The 18825-nt window shown below is 37.8% G+C and overlaps 1 protein-coding gene, 1 long non-coding RNA gene and 2 pseudogenes across 3 annotated transcripts; 2 read left to right on the forward strand and 2 right to left on the reverse strand.

The window, feature by feature from the left end:
* Nucleotides 1-778: 778 nt before the first annotated feature.
* On the forward strand, nt 779-3418 carry LOC129448823 (leukocyte elastase inhibitor). 2 transcript variants are annotated; one of them, XM_073872610.1, is made up of 5 exons: nt 779-800; nt 2321-2497; nt 2627-2674; nt 2834-2956; nt 3048-3418. In XM_073872610.1, exons 2-4 carry the CDS (start codon nt 2330-2332, stop codon nt 2942-2944), a joined length of 327 nt encoding a protein of 108 aa, XP_073728711.1. In that variant the 5' UTR covers nt 779-800; nt 2321-2329; the 3' UTR covers nt 2945-2956; nt 3048-3418. The 2 variants fall into 2 exon arrangements, with proteins under 2 accessions (XP_073728711.1, XP_073728712.1); XM_073872611.1 differs by having other exon boundaries at nt 2837-2956.
* Nucleotides 3419-4632: 1214 nt separating this feature from the next.
* LOC129452563 (uncharacterized) lies at nt 4633-5843 on the reverse strand. The gene is made up of 5 exons (XR_012371653.1): nt 5699-5843; nt 5561-5614; nt 5369-5463; nt 5158-5276; nt 4633-5074 (listed from the first exon to the last, which is right to left on the reverse strand). It is a non-coding gene; the product is annotated as an uncharacterized lncRNA (long non-coding RNA).
* A 268-nt stretch (nt 5844-6111) lies between these two features.
* On the forward strand, nt 6112-12723 carry LOC129448827 (leukocyte elastase inhibitor-like; annotated as a pseudogene).
* Nucleotides 12724-18472: 5749 nt separating this feature from the next.
* LOC129449423 (5S ribosomal RNA) lies at nt 18473-18589 on the reverse strand (annotated as a pseudogene).
* Nucleotides 18590-18825: the final 236 nt, after the last annotated feature.

The following is an 18825-nucleotide window of genomic DNA, read 5'->3' on the forward strand; positions in this document are numbered from 1 at the left end:
CATAACTGACCACTTTTTACCAGTGATACAAATTGAAATTGTCATTAAAATGTCATTAAGTGTTAATACGCTGTTAAATAGTTTTATAACAGCATCATGAATATTCTTCAGTTCTTAATGTTTATTTGACCGAGTATTAATAATATTTGACATAGTATCAACACTTAATGTATTTAAATCACAGGTTAATGTAATGTTAACCCACAAAGCTAGGTAGTTTCTTAAGTTTGATAATTATTGTTTATGATTTATAACAAGTTGTGTTGTATTGGTTTGTGTCAAGTTGTCATAACAAAGATATCTCAAACAATGTCATATTTCCATTAAAAATTACATAATTAAGTAAATGACACTTAATGGCAGTTGTCATGTGCATAAAATCTTCTTCATGTTCATGACACATTTCATGTTATGATTATGAAGGTGTCATGTCAGTCTTATACCAAGTTTTTTTCTAGTTTTTTATTTCGTACAGGGCAGGGGAAAGCAAGAGGTACGTAAAATAAAATGAAAGTTTCTAAGTAGTTGCACACATCTAAATGTTTTTTGGCATTCAGAAATAGACCCAGATAGATTTCAGGCTATAGGGATAATTGCACTGAATCACCAATTTCACATGTATTTTGTGTATTTTCAAAATACAAAATACTGTATTTGTATTTAAATACATTTTTCCTCACAGTATTTTGTATTTGTATTTAAATACATTTTTCGACACAGTATTTTGTATTTGTATTTGAAATACATTTCCATGTATTTATGCCCATCTCTGGCTGCGACACAGAAGAGAAGATCATTACGTAAGACTTTTATTTAATTCATCTCTTTGTTGCTTTATTTCTTGAGAACTCAATAAACGATTTCTTGTGTAAGACCACATCGATAATGTATTAATTTATGTCATACTTAAATAAAAGTATTTTTTTGCAATTAAACTAATTGTCCACGAATAACTAATTCTCTCCAGTGTTCGAATTGAAGGGGTCTGGGGTGTTCCCGGACCTCCTACAAGCCTTAAGGGACCCCCCATAAAGCACAAAAATATAAATTAGAGGGGTCGCCTGGTTTTAATTTAAATTAAAATACTACATGAACTTAAAATTCTCATTTTGCGTGTCACAAACCGATGCTGTCCGTTATTTGTACTAATTAACTAATTCAAATGACTTCTGTCTGAAATAAATAAACTCGCAAGTGCGCCTCATGCTGTTTTCTGGAGGAATTGACAGACGAGTTAATATCTCTATCTGCTTGTGGAGTATTTTTTTTGCCTCAGTTGCGGAAATAATCTTTAGTAATCTTTAGGTTTAAGTTTTTTTTTATTCTTCTCAAACAATTATTTCATAACAGTGGCGAGGCTACCCACTCAGACTGACGGCTGGTCCACCCAGTCACATCAAATATTTTATTGGGAAAGCAGAAGAAATCACGCTTAAATGAAAATGATAGTCTCTTTAAAACTTATCTCTCAAATGCGCATCTTTTAGAAATAAATAACTATTTATAGAAAGTATATTTTGCATGTGTTTTTTAAACCTTGGAAAAATTTTAACATGCAAGCGATTTTAAACAATTTGAGCGCAAGATGTTAAAGTGAGCTGTTCTGTGTGCGCAAAGACAATGACGCACACACACACTTAAATGGATGCACACTCATAAGCGGACGCATGGAGATGCGCGTTTCCTAAAGCATTCAAACACAAAATTATTTCGAAAGTCTTGGCAACTAGTCTCATTAAAACAATCAGTTATGTCTTAAAGTGATTGCAAACAGTTCAGAAAAAAAATCAGATCTTTGTGTTGGTTTGAAGTAGCAGTTCTTATCTGCTTATGTTTGTGTCATTTATATTAATTAAACAACAGAAAACAAAGGAAAATCACTATGTATCTTTAAAAACATTAATTATATTAAATTTATACCATGAAGAAAATAGTGTTATTATTCATTTGATTCTATTTATGTACAAATACTAATGTTAGATCTTACTTTATTTGTAACTTTGTTCTTTTCTATTTTTATATGCTCATAATTTCTTAATTTGTTCTTAATTTGTTCTCCCTATTATGTGTAGAATTTCTGGCCTTGCAAGTGTTTCACACTAATTTGAGGGGTAAAAAAATGTTTACAGTTTGAGTTAAGGGTAATTTGGGGTTTCTTTGATTAAAACCAAGATCAGATGATTGTTGATCAAGGACGATCACATCTTACTTTGTAAAATCACAGCGACGAGGGTGGTGGAGCTTAGCTAGGGGACCCCCATAAGCTTAGACATAATTGAACCTGAATTTCTCTCTCAATCTCTCTTTGACTTTTGTTCAGGTTGTGAAAATGGAGTCTTTGTCTGCAGCAAACACACAATTCTCTCTCAATGTGTTTAAGAAGATCAGTGAGATAAACACTAGTGGAAATGTCTTCTACTCTCCTCTCAGTATCTCCTCGGCTCTGGCCATGGTGTCACTTGGTGCTAAAGGAAACACAAAAGATCAGATCTTACAGGTGATGACACATAAAGTCCAGTTTCTGCATCTTTGGGCATTTTTTACTTTAATGCACAGAATGATGAGAGTGATGTGGATTTGTTTGAGTTATTGAAATAGTTGTTTATTTTTATGAATGTGGTTGTAGGTTCTGTGTCTTAACAAATCTGGACCAGATACTGAGACAGCTGATCAGGTTCAGTATGAATACATGAAACACAAACCTCATGACTTTACAGTAACAATAACAGTGTTTGATGTATTTGCTGTAATAATACATTACAGCTCTTTGCCAGTATCTATTTCATTATGAATTATTTATTAGTGTTGATGTACAGAGAAATATTCTGTTCAGCAGGAGGATCTCATTCATTCCAGCTACAACAAACTCATGAACGAGTTGAACGAACCAGGAGTGCCATATATGTTTAGTCTTGCCAATCGTCTGTATGGAGAGAAATCCTAACAGTTTATTGATGTAAGATGAGTTTATTCAGTCTCTCACTCGTGTTAATAAAGATTCTCAGATCTAATGTGACTTTTACTTCAATTCATTTGTTGTGTTATAGAAATTCATTAGTGACTCACAAAAATACTACCAGGCTGGACTGGAGTCTGTGGACTTCATAAAAAACTCAGAAGCGGCACGCGTCAACATCAACAACTGGGTGGAGAAAACGACACAAGGTTAAAACTTTCTTAAACTTAAAAGTTACCATACACTCACAACATTAATTTCTTTTTGATGGTTCCTTGCAATGAAGTTGTATGAAAGTGAAAAGGTGCCGTTTAAATTGTATGGCAAACGCTGCAGAATGTTCAGACAGAACAATAAATCACTCGGTCCATGTCCTTATTAAACAACTTTACTGTTTCCAATTCCAATAGGTACAGATGCGTATGTATATGTGTGTGGTTCTGCAAAAGCATAATAAAGAAAACTGTGAGCACAAGAATAAGAAACAGTAATAATTAAACATTAGAAAGTAGAAAGTAATAATGCAATAGCATTAGAATGTCTTCACATCATTACAGTATGTGTAAATTACCTTAGATTGGTAAATATTCACTTTAACTCAATCATTCAATTAGTAAAATAAACATCTCTAAGTAATAATCAGAATAATTGCTATCAAAGTCTTATCTAACATGTTTACATTGATATTAACTTACAATCAAGAATATGTGTTTACCGAGTAATACTTAAATAGTATAAATAAACATTTAGTAGCACTAATAACACAATAAAAATAAAATCTAACAGGTTAAAAAAATATTAAGCTACTTACTTTTTGAATGTACGCACACAATACTAACAAACTGTTATGAATGGACCAGATAACAACTTGTGTGAACTTTCCACCTTTTAGACATGTCCGAACATGAACGATACAGTATAGTTTAGTTAATGTCTACCAATGAAATGATGAGTTTAAGTCATGTGGTTAACACATATAGACCCCTTCACGGTTCACGTCACAGGCAGTTAGTTTCCACTGCGCATGTCAGGGTCAGAAAAGTCATTACAGCAGATATACACTGCATGAAAAGTGGGATTTTCGTCCCCGTAAGCGCCTGTAGGCTCCCGAAAATCTCCCTAATTTTCGGCAGCTTTCCTCAATTTACAGGCAGCGAGCGTCGCGTTCGTCTGTGTCACAAATTGTCGTAAACGAACCATGACGCAGACGGAGAGCCCCGCGGGCCCGGGGGTACGATGCCTCTAATTAGCATATGAATAGCAGCGAAACCTCTGCCGGCCAGGTAGAGCGTCTCTAGTCTAATTAGCATGTGAATAGCAACGAAACTAGAGTAACTGCCCACTTGAATGTACTCACTCAGCATTGGCCGAAGCCACCACCTCCAAACAAGCAAAATCTCCCGCGAATGGCTGGCAGATTACTTCAAACCAATCACAAGGGATTTTTCTTGTTTAAAAGAAGTGGCTTCAGCCAATACCGAGTGAGTAAATTCAAGTCGGGCCGTTACTCTAAAGAGGGGGGTTATTGGGCACCCTGGCTCATTATAAATGTAAACCCCAATAATAATAATAATAAATATATAATTTATGTGATATTAATTTTTTATATAATAATGTTATTGTGCTATTTACTTCATTATTCACACCATCAAGAAATATAAGAGAAAACAAAGAGGTTTATTTATAAACACACAGCTGTTTATTCAAAGAAAGAGCTTTAATTAGAAACACACAACTATGTACAAAGCAGCATAATGTCTCTTATGTTGTCCTCCAAACACGTCAAAAAGTGCCCAAGACATTCGGGAAAGATCCCTAAAAATCTTTTTCAAAGTTCTCAAGTGTTGAAAAAAGAAAAAGAAAACTCAAAAACGTTGTAAAAAGTCGCTTTTGCAGGCATATATGGTGAGTTCCCCTGTACTTTGGTATCGCCTCTAATCTGAATTGCAGCGTGGCACAGAGCTCGGAGAGTTCCAGGCTGCGAGAGGGCGGTGGCCGTACAATCCATCCAGACACCCCGTCAACAATGCCGTCTTCATCAGACATGAGATCTATGGTGGCGCACTTTCAAATGTCCATCTCACCCTCAGCCAGCACACTTCGTCTCGCTTCCAGCAACTGTAATATAATCAATAAAGACAATAAGTGATCAGAAAAATACTCACATTGACAAAAAACTCATCTAATATAATAAATATTACCCTTTTTCTTCTAGATCGACTCCGAGCTAAACTTTTCGCATTTTCCGCCCGCGATGCGAGTTCAGGTTGTTTGTATCTGAAGCTCCGGCGAACCGACTCATAATACGTCTTACAGGCAGCTGGAAAACTATTAAATGAGACTGGTATTAATAAACAGAGTCACGGTACAATTAAACAAGAAATTAGGAAAAACATTAGAAGTTACACTTACAAACAATGTCGTCATTCTCAGCAGTTAAATGTGGACTTGCTAAAATAGCCCCAACCAAATAGGAGGTCACGGCTTCGTTATGAGGCGACGTTAGTCTGTGAAAACAAAATGTGCGGGTTTAAGCTCGGATCTATTAACGTATCTATTTCCTTATACAAGAATAAAAGCATATTATTTAAATCGTAACGTTACCTTTGCTCTGGTTCAAAGCGCCTGCAGTGTGCCTCAGAGACGCCGTACAGCCTTCTAAAAATTACAAGACAAAAACACCTCTAAGCAATAAAACACACAGCTTGGGCTAAATATGCTTTTACATAAAATTATTCTTACCGCAATCTTGGGATTGTGCACCCGTCTTCTCTTCTTGGAGAGTTACAAACACCAAACCAAACATCGCTTAATCCTCTTGTACTGCTGTGTGAGCCGTGGCCATGACCTCGCACGCGATTGGACGAAGGCGAGAAGCCTGTCGGGCTCCTCCAATCACACGCGAGGTTGATCTAAATGTTTTTTGGCATTCAGAAATAGACCCAGATAGATTTCAGGCTATAGGGATAATTGCACTGAATCACCAATTTCACATGTATTTTGTGTATTTTCAAAATACAAAATACTGTATTTGTATTTAAATACATTTTTCCTCACAGTATTTTGTATTTGTATTTAAATACATTTTTCGACACAGTATTTTGTATTTGTATTTGAAATACATTTCCATGTATTTATGCCCATCTCTGGCTGCGACACAGAAGAGAAGATCATTACGTAAGACTTTTATTTAATTCATCTCTTTGTTGCTTTATTTCTTGAGAACTCAATAAACGATTTCTTGTGTAAGACCACATCGATAATGTATTAATTTATGTCATACTTAAATAAAAGTATTTTTTTGCAATTAAACTAATTGTCCACGAATAACTAATTCTCTCCAGTGTTCGAATTGAAGGGGTCTGGGGTGTTCCCGGACCTCCTACAAGCCTTAAGGGACCCCCCATAAAGCACAAAAATATAAATTAGAGGGGTCGCCTGGTTTTAATTTAAATTAAAATACTACATGAACTTAAAATTCTCATTTTGCGTGTCACAAACCGATGCTGTCCGTTATTTGTACTAATTAACTAATTCAAATGACTTCTGTCTGAAATAAATAAACTCGCAAGTGCGCCTCATGCTGTTTTCTGGAGGAATTGACAGACGAGTTAATATCTCTATCTGCTTGTGGAGTATTTTTTTTGCCTCAGTTGCGGAAATAATCTTTAGTAATCTTTAGGTTTAAGGGTTTTTAAAAAATCTTCTCAAACAATTATTTCATAACAGTGACGAGGCTACCCACTGAGACTTACGGCTGGTCCACCTAGTCACATAAAATATTTTATTGGGAAAGCAGAAGAAATCACGCTTAAATGAAAATGATAGTCTCTTTAAAACTTATCTCTCAAATGCGCATCTTTTAGAAATAAATAACTATTTATAGAAAGTATATTTTGCATGTGTTTTTTAAACCTTGGAAAAATTTTAACATGCAAGCGATTTTAAACAATTTGAGCGCAAGATGTTAAAGTGAGCTGTTCTGTGTGCGCAAAGACAATGACGCACACACACACTTAAATGGATGCACACTCATAAGCGGACGCATGGAGATGCGCGTTTCCTAAAGCATTCAAACACAAAATTATTTCGAAAGTCTTGGCAACTAGTCTCATTAAAACAATCAGTTATGTCTTAAAGTGATTGCAAACAGTTCAGAAAAAAAATCAGATCTTTGTGTTGGTTTGAAGTAGCAGTTCTTATCTGCTTATGTTTGTGTCATTTATATTAATTAAACAACAGAAAACAAAGGAAAATCACTATGTATCTTTAAAAACATTAATTATATTAAATTTATACCATGAAGAAAATAGTGTTATTATTCATTTGATTCTATTTATGTACAAATACTAATGTTAGATCTTACTTTATTTGTAACTTTGTTCTTTTCTATTTTTATATGCTCATAATTTCTTAATTTGTTCTTAATTTGTTCTCCCTATTATGTGTAGAATTTCTGGCCTTGCAAGTGTTTCACACTAATTTGAGGGGTAAAAAAATGTTTACAGTTTGAGTTAAGGGTAATTTGGGGTTTCTTTGATTAAAACCAGGATCAGATGATTGTTGATCAAGGACGATGACATCTTACTTTGTAAAATCACAGCGACGAGGGTGGTGGAGCTTAGCTAGGGGACCCCCATAAGCTTAGACATAATTGAACCTGAATTTCTCTCTCAATCTCTCTTTGACTTTTGTTCAGGTTGTGAAAATGGAGTCTTTGTCTGCAGCAAACACACAATTCTCTCTCAATGTGTTTAAGAAGATCAGTGAGATAAACACTAGTGGAAATGTCTTCTACTCTCCTCTCAGTATCTCCTCGGCTCTGGCCATGGTGTCACTTGGTGCTAAAGGAAACACAAAAGATCAGATCTTACAGGTGATGACACATAAAGTTCAGTTTCTGTATCTTTGGGCATTTTTTACTTTAATGCACAGAATGATGAGAGTGATGTGGATTTGTTTGAGTTATTGAAATAGTTGTTTATTTTTATGAATGTGGTTGTAGGTTCTGTGTCTTAACAAATCTGGACCAGATACTGAGACAGCTAATCAGGTTTAGTATGAATACATGAAACACAAACCTCATGACTTTACAGTAACAATAACAATGTTTGATATATTTGCTGTAATAATACATTACAGCTCTTTGCCAGTATCTATTTCATTGTGAATATTTATTAGAGTTGATGTAGAGAGAAATCTTCTGTTCAGCAGGAGGACCAAATTCATTCCAGCTACAACAAACTCATGAACGAGTTGAACAAACCAGGAGTGCCATATATGTTTAGTCTTGCCAATCGTCTGTATGGAGAGAAATCCTAACAGTTTATTGATGTAAGATGAGTTTATTCAGTCTCTCACTCGTGTTAATAAAGATTCTCAGATCTAATGTGACTTTCACTTCATTTCATTTGCTGTGTTATAGAAATTCATTAGTGACTCACAAAAATACTACCAGGCTGGACTGGAGTCTGTGGACTTCATAAAAAACTCAGAAGCGGCACGCGTCAACATCAACAACTGGGTGGAGAAAACGACACAAGGTTAAAACTTTCTTAAACTTAAAAGTTACCATACACTCACAACATTAATTTCTTTTTGATGGTTCCTTGCAATGAAGTTGTATGAAAGTGAAAAGGTGCCGTTTAAATTGTATGGCAAACGCTGCAGAATGTTCAGACAGAACAATAAATCACTCGGTCCATGTCCTTATTAAACAACTTTACTGTTTCCAATTCCAATAGGTACAGATGCGTATGTATATGTGTGTGGTTCTGCAAAAGCATAATAAAGAAAACTGTGAACACAATAAGAATAAGAAACAGTAATAATTAAACATTATACAATGACTTAGAAAGTAGAAAGTAATAATGCAATAGCATTAGAATGTCTTCACATCATTACAATATGTGTAAATTACCTTAGATTGGAAAATATTCACTTTAACTCAATCATTCAATTAGCAAAATAAACATCTTTAAGTAATAATCAGAATAATTGCTATCAAAGTCTTATCTAACATGTTTACATTGATATTAACTTACAATCAAGAATATGTGTTTACCGAGTAATACTTAAATAGTATAAATAAACATTTAGTAGCACTAATAACACAATAAAAATAAAATCTAACAGGTTAAAAAAATATTAAGCTACTTACTTTTTGAATGTACGCACACAATACTAACAAACTGTTATGAATGGACCAGATAACAACTTGTGTGAACTTTCCACCTTTTAGACATGTCCGAACATGAACGATACAGTATAGTTTAGTTAATGTCTACCAATGAAATGATGAGTTTAAGTCATGTGGTTAACACATATAGACCCCTTCACGGTTCACGTCACAGGCAGTTAGTTTCCACTGCGCATGTCAGGGTCAGAAAAGTCATTACAGCAGATATTTGCGTATTATTCGGTATCGTCAAAAATGCCTACTTACGTCGTGGGTTGTGAAAATCGCACCAGGTCTTTCGTTAAGTTTTCATGATTCATGCAGAATCTCAAAAACAAAAAAAAACAACATCTGCAGCTGCAAGCAATTAACGTGCAGACTGGAACAATGCAAATATCAAAGAGGCTTGTGTTTGTTGTGTTCACTTCATTTGAGGTAAGTCATAATTTTTCAGCCCTGTTAGATTACATTATAAAGCCTGGATGGTATGAACAGTTTGACCCCATGCTGTGCGTGCACCCGATAGTCATTCAATGTTTACAAACTTTGAAGGGGTCTATTAGAACACATGTTAAGTAGCATAAAATGTCATTAAAGTGTGGCCTTTTGTACAGAAGTACTTGAAAGTATGGCTGCGTTCAAATACCCACACAAGTGGTCTTTGCACTAGACCACCTGAGGTGGCAGTGGCTCATGTAGGTTGTCTACAAATCGGAGGTTGGTGCTTCAATCCCCGGCTCCAACTGACCAAGTGTCGAGGTGTCCTTGAGCGAGACACCTAAACCCAGCTGCTCCCAATGAGCTGGATGGTGCCTTGCATGGGTGACACTGCCGGCGGTGTCTGAATGAATGAGTGAATAGGTGAATGTGAGGCAACACATTATCCTAAGAGCTCGCTCCGATTTCTATAGAGTTGGCTTAAAGTATATGTTGGACGTGCCTGCCAAAGAACAGTCCCTGGAAAAATTTTGCCGCTTTTGTGGAGTAGGTGCTGACCTACTGTGACTCGCCCAACACCTCAGAGGACATTGCCTGCGTAAACTGTAAACCAGATTAACCCCCTGAGCCCAGCGTCGCTGGCACCCCGGAAGTCCTCTCCCCAGGCCAGGTGCACGAGCCAGCTTCACCGTTGAGCGACGTGGGAGTCCGAGTGGAAGTCAATGAGAGCTCTGTCCACACTCCTACCGCTGAGAGTAAGCTTTCGATGGTGCCTGGAGCTTATGACTTTTTGCTGGATTGTGCAGTGGACTGCCTGCCCTCCTTATTGTCCCCGCTGGTTCCGTCCAGCTTCCCATCATCTTCACCGTTGTCGCAGGTCCCACCCGCCTCTCTCTCCCTCCTCCTCTCCAGTTACCAGCCAGTCCAACAGCTCATCACCACCTGGCACAGAGTCAACCCCTAGCTCACCCTTAGTGTGTTGGCGTCGCTGGGTAGGTTGGGCCGAGGTGCGCCTTCTTTGCTAGCTGTCTCTGGGGATGGGGGAGGAGAACAGGAGGTCGCCTCAGCCCATCAGTCCAGCGGCCTCGTCTTAGGTCTCTCCTCCCTCCTTTTCATTCAAATCCCATCTCTTCACCATCTCCACCAGGCTCCCTCACCTCTCCGGCTCCGCCCTGGTCCCTTGTCAGCCCTTCCTCACCTTTGGACTCCAGTCACTCCTTCACCGTCCCTCCTTCCACCCTGCCAGCTCGCTTGGGCTCCTTCAATCTCCGGACGTCTCCTGAGGGTTCGTTCTCTTTGGCTCTGCAACGAAGGTCTGCATCCCCGCCTCCACATCGGTCGGGAGAGCCACCAGCTCCGCCACGGCCCTCCGGACCTTCGCTCCCCCCCCATAAAATGGGATACAATTAGCAAGTGTGAAAAAGTCAATAGCCAGGTAGTGGCAGAAATTTGCACCAAAACCTATTTGTTTTTTATTTAGGCTATTTAAGTTCTTAAAATGAACACACAGCACTCTGAAGTTAACATTTGCTAAACTTTTAGATTATTGTCTACACTTATCTGAAACTTTTAGAAGCAGAATTCTTTGCACCTATAAAAAAACAAACTTTGTTTTGTGCAAGCAGCTTTAATAAATTTGTTTAGTCAATGAATAAACAACACAATTAAAGTTTTTTGTAATTATGTGATAAAAGCATTTGCAGATGTTTTACAAAATACATAACAATGTTTAATGTTTTTATCTGTTTTACAACTAAAATATGTCTTATCCATTTATGAACTTACAATTAAAGGTTTCTGTGACATCTCGCGAGGTATGGGTAAAAGTCTCACGATTTACATCCAGAACATGATGCATGATGGGATACGATTAGCCTTGAATACCGCTCCAAAGCAGTATTTGAGAGAGTATGGGTTTAGTGTGGGTTAAGGGCACTGCACTTTCCAGTTTTAAGACAGGAGGACAGTCTTGCGCACTTTCTGTCTCATGCACGCGCTCTCAAGTGGACAAGACCGCAAGTGTGGGTGTTTGGAAACAAGCTTTGTCTTGATTTGTGCTGTACAGAGTTTCCACGGTTGTATTTAATATATTTGTATCTCAGGGAGGATCAAGGATTTGCTGGCACAGGGGATCCTTAATAATATGACACGTTTGGTTTTGGTGAACGCCCTCTACTTCAAAGGGAACTGGGAGAGAAAATTCCTATGGCCAGACACTGTTGATCGACCATTTAAAGTGAACAAGGTGAGATTCAAAGGTCTTCTTATGTATGAGCTTCAGTATTTTGACATGAAGGATTACTGATCATGTTCTCATTGATGTTTGACAGAATGAAACTAAACCAGTGAAGATGATGAATCAGGAGTCAAAGTTTCCTCTGACCTTCATCCCAGAGGTGAACAGTCAGATCCTGGAGCTGCCGTATGTCGGGAATAATATGAGTATGTTGATCATCCTTCCAAATGAGATTGAAGACGACACCACTGGACTTCAGCTGGTGAGACAGGAGAGATTGCGAGTGTTTAAAGCTTTATTTCACATCAACAGATAGACATTAACATAACTCTTTTATCCAGCTGGAGAAAACACTGACCTATGAGAAGCTCATGGAGTGGACCAAACCTGACAACATGAAGAAACAATACGTTGCATTATCTCTTCCTAAATTCAAGCTGGAAGAAACTTATGACATGAAGAATCTACTGGTGAAACTGGGAATGGTGGATGCTTTTGAGATGGGGAAGGCAAATTTTTCAGACCTTTCCCACAATAATGATCTGGTGGTGTCTGAGGTGATTCATAAAACCTTTGTTGAGGTCAATGAAGAGGGAACAGAAGCAGCAGCAGCTACTGGTATGGTCTGTAGGTGCTGCAGTGGACGCCCCAGCATTTCAAAGGCTTTCAATGCTGATCATCCCTTCCTGTTTTTCATCCGACACAATCCCACCAACACCATTCTGTTTTATGGACGCTTCTGTTCTCCATGAGCTCCTTCTGGTAAAGATGATGTGATTGTCATGTATTATGTGGCTACAATCACTGCAGAGAATCTGTGTCCTTCAGGATACAAGCCCGACTCTCCAACTAGACCACAACTTTGTATACATGACAAACAATAAATCCTTGGCATTATTTGCTTCAGCATTTTCACACTTGTGTTTTCTGTGTCTTCTTCTGTGGTCCTGTTTTAAAAGTATTACAAAATTAAAATTTGTGGTAAGCAAATTGTTTGACCCTATACTGCGAGTGACTTTGTAGCATTTGTCTGTTAAAGTAACTATTGTTTGAGACCAGTGTTGGGAGTAACGTTACAAAACATTACAAAGTATAATATATTACAGTAATATATTAGTTTTTGCTGTAACGCAGTAATATAACGCATTACTAATAAATTTTTGCTAATATTTTACTCATTACAGTCTTAGTAACGAGCGCGTTACAACAATGCATTTCAAAATTAGACCGTTTTATTTAATTTTTTTTCTTGACCAGCATCCACACATGAAAAAGCTGCATGTAAAATAGTTATGGCTGCGTCCCAGGCCGCATACTTCCGTGCTGTATAGTGGGCGAAGAGCACTACTTCTCGTGCTCTTTGCCTACTATGTGGTGTGGAGGTGGGCGGTTTGGGACGCAGCATATACGCACAACCGGCACAACGTCATAGAATGTCTCTGAACAGGTTCACGCCCACTTTTGGGGGAAAGCAGAGTAGACTTTCCATTGACTTCTATTCGAGGTGGCGAAGCGAAGCAACGTTCGTACACGGCTGGCAGGCGTAAATAGGTTGTGGAATCACTCAGATTGAACATGTTGAGTTGTCTGTCCGCCCTGCCTGCCGTGGAGCGCGGGGGATGCATTGACACATTTAATTTGGTCAGTGTAGGGGCATGTCCCTTTCGGTCTCGGAGCGTCAAATTTGTTTGGCAACTGGATGGCGTTGTTGCACAGGTTTGACGCTGGGAGAGTGACGGGGACATGTTTTTGTGTTGACCAGATTGGATGTGTTGGTGTGTCTTTCGTGCTCTGTGGCGGGCAGGGTGGACAGATAATTACTCGGCATGTTTGATCTGAGTGATTTCGTGAGGTGTTTGCGCCTGCCGGCTGTGTGGGGGCGTTGCTTTGTTCCGCTATTTTGAATGGAAGTCAATGTAAGGTCTGGTTTTTATCCCCCAAAAAGGGGCGGTGACGAAATTTACAGTCAAGTTCCCGGATGTGCGGGTAGTCCGTTTTGCCGTTTTTGGATGGATAATTCTTGGTTACTGTATCAAAATTCTTCTACACTGTAAAAAATAAATTGTTGGCTCAATGAATTATTTTTTAGTAACTAGTTCTACAGAAATTTTACGTTCACTCAATTTCTGTCTCCAAAGTGTTTCCTGGATTGATGTTTTTTAGTTGGCCCAAACTTGACTGAAATATAAAAAAGTATGTTTGCTCAATTAGCTTTATAGTTCATTCAGCTAAAATGTTTTAATCAGTTGAATCTTTAAAAACTTACAGCAAAGACTCTGTCAATTAAAATTTAAGTATTAACTCAATGTTTTGTCTGTTACTTCAATTAATATTTATTATTTGGGATTTTTTTTATAACATTTTAAATTATTTAATACTTTATGCTGGTGTTGTTAACAAAATAATTAACTTCACTCACATAAAAACAAAAGCTTTTTATTCACTTATTCACTTATCATACAGACTGAACATACAGAATTAAGTCTTCTTTAAATAGAGGGCATAAAACAGTCCAAAAAGCACTCCAAAGCCAGTCAGAACATCTGCAGGGTCATTTAGGAGACTTTCTTCAGCCCGTCCAAGCGGAGACTGTCATCCTATTTATCCCTCTGGTCTGCCTCTCACATCATCTCCGCTCTGGTTTGATAAACAGAGGAATATAAACACACACACATACATAAATAACATGTTTAGGCCAAATTTCCCTCAGACATCACACATAATTAAACACTATAGGGCGGTTTTCTCGGACAGGGCTTTTCACTGACTAAAATAACTTACTGACATCTCTTAACATATGAGTGCTATTGTTTTGTCTCAAAATGCACACCAGTATTGTATTTTATAAGGTTTGTTTGTAAAAATGTCCCAATTATAATAAAGACAGAGTTCTAAACCCTGTCCGTTAAACCAACCCTATATCCAGGCTATCTTAACTAAAATAGCTCCACTTTACTTCGGACACATAACATAACACACTTCTAAATATATCTTTACAAAAATATAATTACAAAAACGTCGAGTATTTGCGCCTTTGCAGATAAATATATTCTAAAATTAACATTTAATTACAAACACTTACCTGACGTGAACTTGAGGAAACGGCTGGTGTCCTTGTGTGAAACAGTAAGTGATTCCAGCTGTTATATGTGCGGATTGATCTCAGATGAAATGACCTGTAATCCAGATCCTTCCAAGCTAAAACATTTTAAATTCAAAAATACATAGACACACGCACATACATACATACATACATACATGCACACACGCACACGGGTACACACACGTACGGGTATATTTAGAAGTTTTATTTAAGATTGTTATGATATTGGGACTATTTCTCCACTCGCTCCTTCAGCTCTGAAGTTCAAATTCGCAGGCAGTACGCAGCCCAGTTATAACCCAGCCAACATTGCAAGGTGGGGCCCATGTGGGCCCCATATGGGCTTCCTATGTGGGCCCTATATGGGTTTATCCATGGGTTCCACTATGGCCCCACATGGGTTGCCCACATGAATTTGATATAGAAACTGAGTGGGGCTTATGTGGGGCCCATGTGGGCAACACACATGGGGCCCATATTGGCCCCATTTACTGAAGCCCACATTATTTACCAGGCCCCAGTATGGGTTTTTAATGGGTACTAGACTGGTCTTTTATTATGTAATAATTATACTTTTAATGCTTAATTGTAATTTACTTAAATAATATATTTGTTTTAAATTGAAAACCAATAAAAGCAAAATAATTTCAGTTCCGTAAATATCAGTTTTCAGCATAAATATTCAACAGTTCATTCATCGATAACATCACAAAACATGAAGGAGGTGCAATATGAAAAATTAAATAAAAAATTGTAAAGGTTCAATACATCAAAATACTTTATTGTCAATTTATAACACTTTTGATGCTAAAATAATCATTAACATTTCAAAACTGCTAATGAAGGAAATGACTAACAATTTAACATAACACTTAAATAACAATTGAAAGAAGTCAAACTCTTAAAATACTTGAGACTCAAAAAAAACCCCCACAAATATTGCTCACTGTTCTGGAGATGGTCTTAATTCTGATCATCAATTAATCTTTGCTCAAACATTTTATGAAGAACTTCCAAAGCATCCACAGCCAAACTCATTAAATGTCCTTGCACGTTTGCTTTGATTCATCGCTGTGCAGTCCGTGAACTTGCACCGTAGTATTACATTTTCTAAAAACACAACTCAGGATAAATTACAAGTGTAACAGTTGTGAGAGACTCTTGCTGCTCCGGTAGAAACTGTATCCTTGCGCCTGAGCGGAAATTCTTGTAGTTTAAATGTTTATCATCTTTATAGCTGTAATTTTAAAAGTTCGCCTATTTAAGCAAAGATTGTTTAAAATATGATATTATATTGTGTGAAAAAAATCACAATTAAAAACATTTGAAGCAGGACTACTTTGTCAAGCATAATGTGTCGTAGCAGTGAACAGGGGCACGTTCAATCTCACACCGGTGCGCACTGTTTTGCTACGGTTTCCGGGTTGAATGACATGTTTCCTTGAAACGGTGTGCAACGGAATGCAACAGGTTTTAGAAGCGTTTTCTCTTGTTTGGTGGGTGTGTCAGAAATGTCAGCCCAATCAGCGGCAAGATGTATAAAACCACGCGATAGTAAAGAGACAGCTCGCTCAATGGGTTCAAGTTGGAATGTTGTCTTTCATTCTGGATGTAACATTGAGGGTCTTTTACAGTATTAAACACACATTTATAACGATTTCATCAGTCCTCAGAAGCATTTAAAAAAGAACACAAAGAATGGCCTCTCAGCTACCGTAGTTGCAACTCTTGCGTCATCACAACAGGGCGTTCAACGCATCACCGTTTCAGTTTAATAAACGTTGTGCAACGTTTTGTCGCGGCTGAACGCAGCCCAGATCTCCTTATATGAAACACCCACTAATCAAGCTCCTGCTCCTTCCAGAATGTTTGAAACATTTCTTTATATAACACACTAACAAATTGATGAACTTTATGACATTTCTTATTTTCACTCATGCTCAACTGTGCAAATTAAAATTAATAATTGGCAGGTTAACATTATAAATATAACAATTAAATGTAAACAATAATGCATTTTTATTTAAAATGTTTTATACTGGTCAGATCCTATCTGTGATATTATTTGCTCTTTTTATAAAAGTGACTATCAACCAAAAGTAAAATTTTAAGAGTTTAAATGTACATAAAATGTATTTTAAGCATGAAATTATTTTGCCCACATAGGTCCCATATTATCATCCAACATGGGCATACCTATATGGGACCCACATAGTCAACCCACATGGGACCCATATATATTGCCCATATTACGCCCACATAAAACCCATGTTGCCCATATGGGACCCATGTGAGGCCCACATATCAATGTTAATTAAATGTAAAAAAAGAATGCATTTTTTATTTAAAATGTTTTATACTGATCAAATCATATCTGTTATATTATTTGCTCTTTTTAAAAGTGACAATCAACCAAAGGTTATTCTTTTAAGATTGTAAATGTATAAAGATGTATTTCAAGCATAAAAATGTTTTGCCCACATAGGTGCCATGAGGGCCCCACATTATTATCCCACATGGGCATACCTATATGGGGCCCACATAGTCAACCCACATGGGACCCATATATATTGCCCATGTTAAGCCCATGGCCACATGAAAACCATGTTGCCCATATGGGACCCATGTGGGGCCCACATATCAATGTTAATTAAATTTAAAAAATAATACATTTTTTATTTAAAATGTTTTATACTGATCAACTCATATCTGTTATATTATTTGCTCTTTGTTTAAAAGTGACAATCAACCAAAAGTTATTATTTTAAGATTGTAAATGTATAAAGATGTATTTCAAGCATAAACATGTTTTGCCATAGGTGCCATGAGTGCCCCAGATTATTATCCCACATGGGCAAACCCATATGGGGCCCACATAGGAAACATGGGACCCACATATATTGCCCATATGAAGCCCATGCCCACATGTAACCCATGCTGCCCAGATGGGGCCCACGTGGGGCCCACATATCAGTGTTGGCTGGGAACAAATGTGAAAGATATGAAATATCATTCAACAGCGATATCATTTAAGTGCAATCCTAAAATATATTTTAAAACATACCGGTAAACCTTATATTATTGAGTATAAGAAATTAAAATTAATTAAATCGCATGTTTAAACGCCACAGAGATATAATATAATAATAATACCTTACATTTATATAGCGCTTTACATATGAACGGGGGGAATCTCCTCAACCACCCCCAATGTGCAGCATCCACCTGGATGATGCGACGGCAGCCATATTGCGCCAGACCACTCACCACACACCAGCTTATTAGTGGAGAGGAGACCGAGTGATATAGCCAATTAGTATGAGGGATGATTAGTAGGCCAATGGGCAAGTTTTTTTGGCCAGGATGCCAGGGCACACCCCTACTCTTTTCAAAGGACATCCTGGGATTTTTAATGACCACAGAGAGTCAGGACCTCGGTTTAACGTCTCATCCGAAGGACGGTGCTTTTTTGACAGTATAGTGTCCCCATCACTATACTGGGGTGTCAGGACCCACACAGACCACAGGGTGAGCACCCCCTGCTGGTCTCACTAACACCACTACCAGCAGCAACCTGGTTTTCCCAGGTGGTCTCCCATCCAAGTACTGACCAGGCTCAGCCCTGCTTAGCTTCAGTGGGCAAGCTGTCTTGGGCTACAGGGTGATATGGCTGCTGGCTAACAGATAACAGAGCCAGCAGTCTGATGGGCTTGCGGAGGCGAGGCTGCGCTGGGCGGGGTGTGAGCGCTTAAGCGCTGCTGATTTTCTGGAGCTCATCTGGAGCTCTTCTCCGTCCGAAAGTGTCCGAGCACATTTTTAAATAGACGCTATCTTTTACCGCATATTTAAACTTAAAGCACATACATTCACGCCTGAACAACTCTTAAAATTTCATTTTGTTACCAAATAACAGT

The sequence above is a fragment of the Misgurnus anguillicaudatus genome, chromosome 10, assembly GCF_027580225.2.
Source record: "Misgurnus anguillicaudatus chromosome 10, ASM2758022v2, whole genome shotgun sequence".
In the NCBI taxonomy this organism is placed as follows: Eukaryota; Metazoa; Chordata; class Actinopteri; order Cypriniformes; family Cobitidae; genus Misgurnus; species Misgurnus anguillicaudatus.

Excerpts from the sequence above, each read along its gene's own strand:
- LOC129448823 (XM_073872610.1), top strand. The coding sequence starts at position 2,330 with ATGGAGTCTTTGTCTGCAGCAAACACACAATTCTCTCTCAATGTGTTT. Across the intron at positions 2,498-2,626 it reads CAAAAGATCAGATCTTACAG|GTTCTGTGTCTTAACAAATC; the intron begins GTGATGACACAT and ends ATGTGGTTGTAG. Across the intron at positions 2,675-2,833 it reads ATACTGAGACAGCTGATCAG|CAGGAGGATCTCATTCATTC; the intron begins GTTCAGTATGAA and ends TATTCTGTTCAG.